Source organism: Lipophrys pholis (assembly GCF_963383615.2).
Source record: "Lipophrys pholis genome assembly, chromosome: 18".
Classification (NCBI taxonomy): Eukaryota; Metazoa; Chordata; class Actinopteri; order Blenniiformes; family Blenniidae; genus Lipophrys; species Lipophrys pholis.
The window spans coordinates 16,508,138-16,519,769 of record NC_137646.1 but is presented as its reverse complement, the minus strand read 5'-3'; the positions used below and the strand labels follow the sequence as shown (position 1 = coordinate 16,519,769).

Genomic DNA, 11,632 nt, shown 5'->3' with positions numbered 1-11,632 from the left:
GGTAAAGCTTCTCGTAAAGTCACCATTTACAGGAAATCATGCCTCAGTCGTTTCTGCAGAAACAAAACTGGCTGGACCGACCTTAGTGATACACCTTAGGTTGTGAAGTGACGCTGCATTTATCTTCTATTATGTGCTGAGTCACCATGGAGGCGTGTCACTCTCAACATATTGCGGCACAAATCAGATATAACAGGCAGGCTTAGCTCACACTGTTTATTGATGCCCACAAGCCAACTCCACATCATCTACAACTCAAGGTAACAACATTAAATTCTGAGTGTAATTGATCAACTAAACACCATTTAAACAGGTTTTTCTTAGATTTATGAACGAATACTTGCTTGTAGAAGCTGTGCCGTGTTTTTATTTGGGCTTTAAAGTTCGTCAGTCTTGGTAAATGGCTGCTCAAACCTCAACGATGCGTTAAATGCTGAGAAATAATTTCCTCAGGAGGTTAAAAAAGTATCCAATGAAATAGAAATGATATTTGATTTTCCATTATACATAAACTTGCATGTTCTCCCGGTGTATGCATTGAGGTTCATTTGTGACTCTAAATAGCCTTTAGGTGTGAGTTCGAAAATGTGTTTTTTAAATATTCACTTGTTCTGTGATATATCTTAGAAATAGAGATTAAATGTCATCAAAATTAATACATTTTTTAACAATGTTATAATTTTCAGAATTATTCAACAAATCAAATCTTAAATTTTAATTACTTCTTTGTATCCAGATCCCTTTATCTTTTTTTATTTTATTATTTTTATTTTCAATTCCACTGAGTCTTTAATATTAAAACAGCCTGTTATTCTATTTGGAAAATATAGATAACAAAATTTTGCGGCTCCACCTGCTGATGGGTATTTCCCTGCGACATGAACTGAAGTATGTGCTTGTTGCTTTAGCTGTGCCAGGTTTTTTTTCAATTAAAATTTTGCCTCAGGTGGCACAAGAATCCTTTCAATGGCATAGAAGATGGTTGGAATTGGGAGGTGATAATGGAACTGTGACACATAAATTGTGTTTTCTATTTTATTTATTGTATATTATTTATTGTCTTCATTTCTTCAGGTGAATGAAAACTTGGATTTAAAAATTTTTTTTTTTGAAGACATCAGTGATGGAAAGCGACTTAACAGAAACAAGTTCCACTGACGGCAGTGATGAATATTCGTCAAATTACATCCAGCAAAACCGCAACTCCACCAACACACGACTCTTCTCATTTCTGGCTCTGCTGCATGCTTACGTTCCGGACTCGTACCTGCCAATGCAAGTGTGCCAACAGATCCTCGGACCGCCTGATCCCATCAATGGAGGACCCCCGTTTGAAGAAAGAATGGAACCTTTTACTGTCTTTATCAGTACAGACACACCCGGTCAAGTATGCATGTGCGACCAAGACGAAGCACGAAAGCAATTGGAGATACTGCACAATTCAGGGATTAACAGAAGCACCACAGCCAAGAAACTCATGGACTTTCTTTGTGGAGGTGAGCCCCAACCACACGTAGTGCAGATGGTCAAGGATTTACTATTGAAAAGAAAGACGGGAAAGAAAGGCAAGGAGAAGTTTTCCCGGTTGATCAGCGATATACTGAAGCGAGAGAATTTTTTTCATGCTGTGTCTGTTTTGAAAACAGCATCAACAAGATTCAGAATTGCTATTTATCCACAAACAATAGCTCGTCTGTACTACATTGAAAGAAGGGATTATGAAATGGCAGCAGCATGGGCTGAAAGAGCCATCAATATAGATCCATACAACTCTTATGTGGCCGACACTCTGGGGCAGGTTTATAAGAACCGTTTGAAAAACGCTTGGCAAATAGTGGACGTTTGGGAATATGCAAATAAATCCCTCAGGGCCTTCGAAGCTGTTGAGGAGAAAGCTATGAAAGAAGAAGACTCACAGAATGTGGATCCTGATGTTGCTGTCAGAACTTCAGTTTCATTCAACAACAGAGGCCACTTTGGTTTCATTCAAGTGGCGAACTTAGTTTTTGTGAAGCTTCGTGAAAGTCCCTTTAGGGAAAAATTGAGAAGGGACGTTGAAGACAAGTTTGAGTTTTTTGAGTTGTATCTCACCTACTCCATGCCTGACATGAAAACGTTGGAGCCGCATTACTTCCGGGAGGACATCGCAGCTTGTTATCAACGCTACACAGGAAGGGCGGCAGCCAGTTCCACCAGCTTCCCAGGACTTCTGGATTCTCTGAACCATGGCCTTTTCACGCTGAGAAGACAAGCTGAGGTTCAGAGAACAACTCCTGAACTAGAAGGCATTGTCGATGACCTGAAAAGCATGTATCAGGTATATCGTGACGATGTTGTGACGGCCATGCGGTACATCCTTTCAAACGTAATCTTGAGCAACAGGAAGCATAACGCTCCTCAGCTTGCACGGTTGACACAACTGCAATCAGTAATTCGCAGATTCCTCTGGCAACAACCGTCACAACCGCCACAACCAGAGTTTCACCTTCTGGCTCTGATGTTGTTTTGGCCGGAGGAGCAGCTTCAAGAGGTGCAACAAGAGGCTGATGATGAAGAGGAAGGACGGGCTGCAGAGGATGACGAGTCAAGCGACGAGGACACAGATGAGGATCAAGAAACAGAAGCTCTTCTGCCTCTTAACCTGCAGCAGCATGTCAGATCCATGAAGAATGCCTTTGAGGGCACATATGCCAAATACCTCCGCGGCCGCTACCTTCTCCCTCTGTTCTTCCTGGGGAAAGGCCATGGGTTGAGCAAGTGGATACACAAATCGATACTGGATGCAGTTGTGGAGGGGGAAGTCGACTCTGAGTTAACAGAACAAAATGACAGAAAGAAGAAAGAGATGATCGATGATATGTGGTGTGAAGGGAGAGTGTGGCAGGTCCAGGGAATCAGAGAACTCCTACTTCCGGTCCAAGTGGAGTCACAGCAAACTGCTGCGATGCAAGAAGTTTCTGTTCGAGTGGGAGGGCAGGAAATTCAGGCCAGATTAGAAGTTGGGCCATCTCAGAGGTCTGAGCTTTTCTATCTCTATTTCACCATTCAGGGTCCCGTCGTCATTAATGTTTCAACCCCACATGATGAACTACAACTTAATGATTGTGCCGTGCAGCCAAACTGAGCTGCTGATGATAGATTTTGGAGGAGAAATTTGGATGGAACCCTATAAAACAACGAGTTTCCTGCAGTTTATTTCTAAATCAGGTGGCTGAAAAACAAGGTGAAATATAACTTTTAAGCTGAATTATGTGAATATAAAAATCCTACATAATTAAGGTGGATGGTGACATAAACCATGTTGTTTAGATTTTTCATAATTTTCAACAAACTTGATGTCAATTTTTTGAATTTTACTCTTTTATAGAAGTGTGGTCTTAAAAATATTGGTGACGAAATAATATATTCTGAATAATGATTCTGTTTTTATCCTGTGTGGTGTTTTGTTTTCTTTTGCAATGCAACTTTCATGGAAACAAACGTTATTTTATGTAAACATTCTATACTGGGACATTAAAGAGATTGTAATATTTCATGAATTGCTGTTTTTTCTTGAGAATGTACGAATTCATTATTTCTCTATAATCTGACATAAAATGCTGTAAATTTAAAATGTCCAAAAGTTTATTTTAACACCAGATTTTATTGAAATGTACAGGTATTTTTATGCGGCAAAAAAACTAACAAAAAACAATTCTATGTGAACTATGTGAGTGAGAAAGACCAAAAGGTGTGCATGCATACATATAAATGTTATATTAACGACTTCAGCTGGCTGCAGCTATACATTAATGTTCCCACAACTTTCAATACGGCATAACATTTACAAAATAAAGGCAGTTGCTGTTACAACATATTCTACACAAATGAAAGGGCAATGGAAATCTTGGTTCAAGGCTGCTCAGTGTTACAATTTATAAATGAATATATTTTACACAATGAGAATAGTCACTCCTTCAACACTGCTTTCAATTTGATCACTTTTCAAGTTCACTCACCAGGAAATATGTAAATACCAAAAGACAAAACCATCTTTCGGTGCTAATAAATGACAATCGAGAACAAAGGGAGAAATATGTTTATAATTAGACACTGATATTGAATATGCTCCCTATGGATTTTATGAAATAAAACAAAGGCTTATATATTGTGAAGGGAAATACAGAAAAACACAATAGCCATGTTTTCAAATTTGCTTTGGGGTTGAAATATTTAGGGCTGACAGATTATGGTGCAAAAATAGAAACTGCGAAAATACATTAGCTACATATTGATGCTAATATATCAGTTAATATTGATTTTTATGAAACGTAAATGCATGTTACATTAAGTTGAGATATTGCAGAAAAAGTAAAATCAATAGTCGGACTGTATGTATTTAAATCATTGTCATTAACATTTAGAAACGTATTTGTTTATTATGAATACATTTAAATAACAGTGGTGAGAATATACAAAAATTAGAACATTAGAATTATTATTCTATTGTGTATGTATATATATGGAAAAGCCATGTAAATGACCGTCAGTTAAGTGATTGTTTATGTCAGCTCTCCACGTGACAACAAAAATCTGGAAGTATTCACATCTAATGAGTAATTGATCTTAGTGGTTTTTTGGGTTGTTTTATAATTAAACCTGTTTTCTTATAACAGTTCTAAGCAAAAAGTGAGCATGAAATAAAGTAAATAAAACAAAATAAATAAATTAATAAATGAGATCAAACGTATACCTTTCCTAGCATTCATTTTAAACTTTCTTCAGTCTCGCGGAACCTTCGTTCCTTTGTGTTTCTCCCACGGACCGGTGTCACGTGAACACATCCGGTGTCCGCACAGTCTCAGATATTTTGAGCCCACTTTTTCTGTAGTTTATCACTTATTCTCGTCTCTACGGACAACGCGCGTATTTGGTTGAATCCCGACGGGCTGAATAATGAATCCTGCATTTAGAAAGGTAACGTTTGTTCTGATTTAGCTCAGGAAAAAAACTCCGGTTTGTTCTGAGGTCACTTGCTTTAGCTTCAACTGACGGTGCTCGCGCGTGTGTCACAATAGAGACAATCCGCTAATGCACAACATGTTTGTAAACCTTTACAGTTTTAAATACTAGAGAATTATATGTAATAAATCCTGATTTTTTTTTTTTTTTTTTTTTTTAGCTGCAGGTGTCTGTGTTGAATCAAGCCTTGTGTCGGTGAGTGTTTGCGTTGCTCGTTTTCTCCCTTTGCGTTCACCATAAAGGCACAAATAATACAGCAATGTCACTGTATTTTTAGACTTCAGCAATGAAATCAGTTGCGAGACTGCCACAGATAAAAACCTGCTGATTCAATTGGTTGTGTTGTGCTGAATTCCCTATTATAATTACTGATTTTAATAATTTGTCCTCTATTCTTTGCAGAGTCGCTCCCTCCATCCGGCACCCTGTCTGGTGTAAGTATTAAAACGCCACTACAACCTCGCTGGTCCTGTGTGGCTCATCTCTACATTACTGTACTTGGCGACTGCTTGATTTAACAAACTTTTCTTGTCAGGCACCGCATTCGCGAATGAGAGACCGTACAGGAGCATGCCAACCCATGGCATCGGAAGGTGGAGGCATCTTTTACCCAAACAAATGGTACGACAGCAAAGCCACTGGACGCCAAAACCCCACGGCCTCCGATGAACGGGATGTCATTATATATCTGCTTTGTTTCAGGTCAAGAAAAAGAGAGACAGACTGCAGATGACGCCGATCGTAGCCGCGACGCCGACGGCGTACGGGACCCTCAACGTCACGGTGTCGGGCTACGACATGACGGTGGTGGAGCATTACTCCCAGTACATCCACAACCTGTGCAACCGGCTCGGCATCGAAGTGGTCGAGAGGTGAGGGAGTTCTATTGGTCTCGTCACATGTATAACGTATTATACGATCTAATGTGCATGGGTTTTAATTGTGTTGATTGGTGGAGTGGAGATCACGTGTTTGCCTCAGCAACAGGATCAGTTGTAGAATAGTACAGATCCGAACACTGACGTTCCGAGATCTGAAGGTTGAATTCATACAAATGGCACTCGTATGTTGAGCAAACAATCTGGCAACAGTCGGCAGTCGTCGTGTTGATTGGTCGCGGTGCCAGGTCTCTCATCAACTTGAATTCTTTGCTCTTTACTTTTTCACGCAGCTACGCTTTACCAACCAGAACCATAGAGGTGATGCTGATGCAAGAGCAAGGCACCAAGACGGTCGTCGACACCGTGCTAAAGTCTCACCTACGAGTCGTCCAGGTACAACAAGTGTTAAAACAAAACAAAAGATACTTTTACATTTTTTTTTTTTATTTTTTTTTTTAACGTGTATGTCGGTTAAATGTAAATCAAGACGATTTATATTTTACAACTTCTGTTACTCCGTTTCCAAAAACCAATGGGACTTAAGACCTGACCTTTACGTCCTTTACGTCCTGTAGTTGAGCAGTGTAAATGCCACCTTGTGTCCCGTCATCATGGACGTCGTCTTGAAGAATCAGCCAGAAGGAGTTCAGCTGTCTGTGAAGGAGGTGAGTGGCTTTAAGATGCAACTCTTGACACAGTCCAGCGGCGTCCAAATATCAACTAGTGGATTTGTAACTAACCAGATTTTTTTTCCCGCTCAAGATTTTTTATTTGGCTTTTATAAACACACGGAGATACAAAAATAAGAACATTTCGTTTTGGATTTAGAGTCTTTTATTCATATCATTTATTTATTTTTGTCCTTCAGTTTGTGGGTTAGTTTTTTCCATTGTATAGATTTCTTTCAATACAATCATCAGCCGTTGGTCCTTTGTGGGCAGATCTATCTCACTGCAGTTCCTCGTAAGAGGAAGTAGAATCTCATAACCCAGTATTTATTGCAGCTTATTGGAAATCATTTCAGGAAACAGTCAGACATTTCCAAAAGGTGGAGTTCCTTCTCCCAGTTCTCTCTTCTAAAAGAAAAAAAAAACACTTAGTAAAAACAGAATTATTTAAAACGAAAGCAGTGGGAAGTTTTCCAGGTCTGTTGCAGTTGTTTTTTTTAATGTTTAATGAAAATCCTCTGTCTTCTCACCTCTCAGCACACGGAAGCTGAATACCAAGCACGTTTCAAGGTGCGACCGGAGCTGGAGGGCCTCATAGCTCAGGTGGGCCACTAGGGCCACCTCACTTCTAAAACCATGTTTGACATTGTTTTTGTTTTTTGTTTTTTTTCAAATAAGTTGTCTGTTTGAGTATATTTATTGTCTAGTAGAAGTGATTGAAATAACTAAACACATCATGTTCGTGGAAAGTCTGTGACTTTTGGAAATAAAATGTTATTTTTTATTTTCGTTCTGCTTTTCTGCCTCATTTCTTCCTATTAAACTTGAATGTTCTGCCAAAACCGAAGGTTTTTCATATGGAATAATTAATTGTGATTATCCCGAGGGCCACTCAAGTTTCACACTCACAACCAGAGGGCACATCTACCGCCACCATTCATGAGAATAAACACTGATTATATGAAAAAGACTTGAAATTAACATGAACGCATTTCGAGCGATTTCACTTTATACCTGCTTTTAATGTGTTAATATGACCATCGATCTACCTGTGTAACTAATTTCTCTATTTTTGGAAATTGGTCTTTAGGGTCAAGTTTTGGAAAAGGCTGGCACGCTCATATTTATTTTAGCTGTCTGGTAGTGCCAAGATAAATATAGCACTTAAATTCTTGGATTTATAACCGGTGTTTCATGGGTTTCTGATCATAGAAATATAATAAAATAGTCACTTTTAATGTGATCATACTAATTCTGGTGAAAACTTATATAGAGATTAATGCAATATAAATAGATGGGATCAGTGAAAAGTTCCAAAATTACAAAAGAAATGTTATCGAAAGAAGGAAATGTTATTGCTATTCGTAATTTGTCCACAAGAGGTTGCACAACTACGATTTTCGCCCACCGGTCGAAAACTTGAGCCGAGTTGAAAACGAGAAGTGAAACGTTTGCTGTCATTTCACTGCAGACGCCTGAACTGAGACGAGCTCCACGTCCACAGGCTGCTGCTCCTAAACATCACTAACTTAAGTTAAAAATCAAAGGTCAATCACAGTAAGTTTTCCTTATTGCACAATACTCAAGTGAAATAGATAACCCGAAAACTTTCTTCCGTAAACATAGTGAAAGTAAACTCCAGGCAACACAGTGTTGGTTAGCAAATATATTTTAATATATAATATTTATATTCATTTAGCACAATGACAAAATGGCATAATTTCTGTTCAGTCTCTTAAATCATGACAAAAAGCCACACCTTTTGAATTGGTTGAAATACCTCATGTCATATTTTGTTGCAGTCGCCGCAGAACAAATCCCGACGTGCGTCGTCTTTTTGCCGCCACCAGAGGGAAACCTTAGCAAAAAGTTTCTAACAGCATTGAGCCCATGGCATCCGACAGGGTAACGATGTGAGCTGAATGCAGAAAATACAACAGAAATACAACTATGTTTTTCTTTTTTTTTTTTTTTTTTGTCACTGAGAACAGAACTGGATCACGTCTCAAACCGAAAAATCGACTGTTGTGCACGATATCTAACAGATGTAAGTCTACATGGTCACATTTATTTAAGAGCAACACGCCGCGACTAACGGAATGAACTGGATCGACTCACGCCTGCCACTTGCTACACCATTTGAAAAACTACAAACGTCACAAAAGAACAGAACGTGATAGGGAAACATCCCGCCGGCCGACTCTGGAGGCAGTGACACACGGGTCCAATTAAAACATGTTACACGGATTAAAGTCTGTTAGATTAACAGCTGCTCCTCTTGCTCTCCATTTTCCATTTTTTTTTTCTTTTTCTTGTAACAAATCGTCAATTTAGCAGCTGAAAAGGAAAGAATCGACACAAAACACCTCAAACGAATCGCAGGATTATGGCCTAACCTGGAGGTTAATTTTCCAAAGTAACAGATGTAACCACCTCTCCAGAGTATTGAGATACTTCTTCCATCACTCACACGAGATCAGAACCGTCAGGTGCTATCTGATTCTCCCAAAAAGTAAAAAAAAAAGAAAGAAAGAAACAAAACACCTTCTCTAACCTACAAATTCTGTCACAACATAACACAGAGAGTTAGACGCAGTGATGTGCAGTGCGGGTGGCGACAGGTGAGACAACAGCTCTTTTAAAGGCCATAAAAAGTCATTATTTTGCATTTATATACGTCCTAAATGACTTTCTGTCTCTCGACTTGTCAATGTGGGAGGCACCGCTTCCTCACAGTTTGACCAGGAAACATGGCACTTTCATAAAAAGTAAATGAGGCTTTGGCTCACCTGCCTCCCCTGACCGCACATCTCTGGTTCGACGCCTACACCCCCCCGCCCCGCCCCCAATAAAACCCCCACATCACAGGAATGCATTGTGTTATTGTTACGGTCAACCTCCCTCCAACAGTTACGGGTCCCACCACTGCTGGAAACACACGTCACGTCCACAAAAACCACACGCACAATTCAGAAAACCTCTGATATCTGACCACCAATGACAACATCCCAAACTAAAGATTGTTCACCACAAACTTCATGAGAAGTTAACAAATGTCAAGCATGTCATGATTTCAAGTTCCACACATACACACACACACACACACACACACACACCCCAGCGCTTTGCAACTTAACCAGAGCTCGCTGCTTTTTTTGTGTGCAAAAGGATGTTAAGAGAGCTTGAGCAAAGAAGAGGCGAACAACAACAACAACAACAACAACAAAAAAGAAAAGAAATGCTGCACAGCTTTGTGTGATGGGACCGGCCAGACATTCAGAACTCCTGCTTCCATTAAAACCACAAACTGTCTCAACATTGTACAGCAATCTTGTGCAAGATCTGCCAACATTCACAAGGATAATCTCACACTGGATGTCGCCTTTGGCCTCACACACTCACCGTGTGACGCCTCCCGATGCCCCAGTGTATTTAAAACAGCTAAAATCACGCCCGGGGCTCGCCCTCACAACTCAAACTTCTCAGCACTCAGTTACCTCCTCACATCATCGATGCACTCTTAAACCCACTTTTTTTTTTTTTTTTAAACAGAAAAGATAAAGGAGCCTCAAGTGTTTAATATTGAATAAAAAGCTGATTATAAGATTAAAAAAAACAACTGTATATATTCGTGAAAGGAGAGAAACGAGCCAATAAGCTTATATGTCAGTGTTATTTCGTAACGATTACTCCCAGATTAGTGGTTACATCATGAAAAGTTTTCAGATGTGTGGGCAGAATTTATGAGGGACTAGGAAAATATACATTTTTGAACAATCCTTAAATTATTCAAATATAAATACTGAAATTTGTCTTCTCCAGTTATAAACAAAATCATACATTTGCAATTTAACAAAGATGATAGTCCCCCCCCCCCCCCCCTATTTGTGTCACATTGGTTTGGTCCACTCTGCAGCTGGCTGTCTGTGGATCAGTGGAAGTGACTGGGAGGTAACTTTAAAGTTTAACTTGCGAGTTTTAATGTTTTTTTTTTTTTTTCTCCATTGAAAAGTAGAAGTAAATAAAAGTATCACACTTTCAACTATGCTGTGGCTTCAAGTGCATTTTAGTTACCAGGCTGCATTTAAATGTTTTTGTCGAACTTATTTATTTAATATTAAACACTTTGGGGCTCTATGGGAAAATAATTGTGACTTTTTTTATCGTTCTGAAAAAAAACCCAAAAACAACCCCACCCTTATATATAAATGTGCGAAATATAGTAGAAAACTCAAATAGAAAAATGTGAATAGTGTATCAACATTTCTCAAGTGAATCAGATCGTGATATCTGTGACTCCTCTTATCTTTTGTCATGATTTGGAAACTCTGAATAAAAAAAAGAAAACCGCTTTACAAGCAGTGACCACGACACATCGGCTCAAACACGACACAGTAAAACATAATATGTTACACGCATATCAGTAAATACAATTTATGAGTCTTTTTTCCATCTTTGTAAAAACAGTCACTGAAAAGCTGCAACAGCGAAACGCAAACGAAGAGAACAACATGGAATAGAAAAGTATCGACGCGTGATGGTTTTTAACTGAGCACGGCATCGCCATCCCCTTGATTTGCTTCCAGTTAGTAAAAAATAAAAAATAAAAAAGAAGAATCAGTATATGTAAAAACAACAAACAATATATAGACATTAAATAAATTAATCCATTTAAAAAACAAACACTTGTGATATACTTTCACAATACATATTTACAAACTAATAAAACGATAGAGAAACAACCAAAAAAAAAAAAAAAACCCGCGGCGGGAATTGTTACTCGAATTAATTTCAGCTGATCGTTTAGCGTCACACGATGAATACCTTCACAGAGCATCAGGGTCTTCATCATCTACGTAGTTCACGCTTATGTATAGGTCACAATAATCCTCCATGAGACCGTCTTGATTTGTTTTGGTAGGCTTTTGCAGCATTTACTAAGTTGATATGTAAATTGGTGCATGGAAATCCAAATTTGACATCATTCGAGACTGATATGTCGATATATTATGTGCCGACGGCTACAGAGGAAACATGTGATTTGCCTGGCGACGTGGTCAGATGGGAATCGGGATGACATTA

At 38.9% G+C, this 11,632-nt stretch overlaps 2 protein-coding genes across 2 annotated transcripts; both read left to right on the top strand.

Moving 5' to 3' along the window:
• Positions 1 to 223: 223 nt before the first annotated feature.
• On the top strand, positions 224 to 3,531 carry LOC308123814 (sterile alpha motif domain-containing protein 9-like). Its single transcript, XM_080486508.1, has 2 exons — positions 224 to 260; positions 1,075 to 3,531. Exon 2 carries the CDS (start codon positions 1,124 to 1,126, stop codon positions 3,122 to 3,124), a length of 2,001 nt encoding a protein of 666 aa, XP_080342634.1. The 5' UTR covers positions 224 to 260; positions 1,075 to 1,123; the 3' UTR covers positions 3,125 to 3,531.
• A 1,274-nt stretch (positions 3,532 to 4,805) lies between these two features.
• On the top strand, positions 4,806 to 7,388 carry mrpl48 (mitochondrial ribosomal protein L48). The gene is made up of 8 exons (XM_080486507.1): positions 4,806 to 4,956; positions 5,162 to 5,196; positions 5,404 to 5,435; positions 5,537 to 5,622; positions 5,704 to 5,873; positions 6,173 to 6,275; positions 6,458 to 6,547; positions 7,088 to 7,388. The coding sequence occupies exons 1-8, from the start codon at positions 4,936 to 4,938 to the stop codon at positions 7,163 to 7,165; spliced, it is 615 nt and encodes a 204-aa protein (XP_080342633.1). The 5' UTR covers positions 4,806 to 4,935; the 3' UTR covers positions 7,166 to 7,388.
• Positions 7,389 to 11,632: the final 4,244 nt, after the last annotated feature.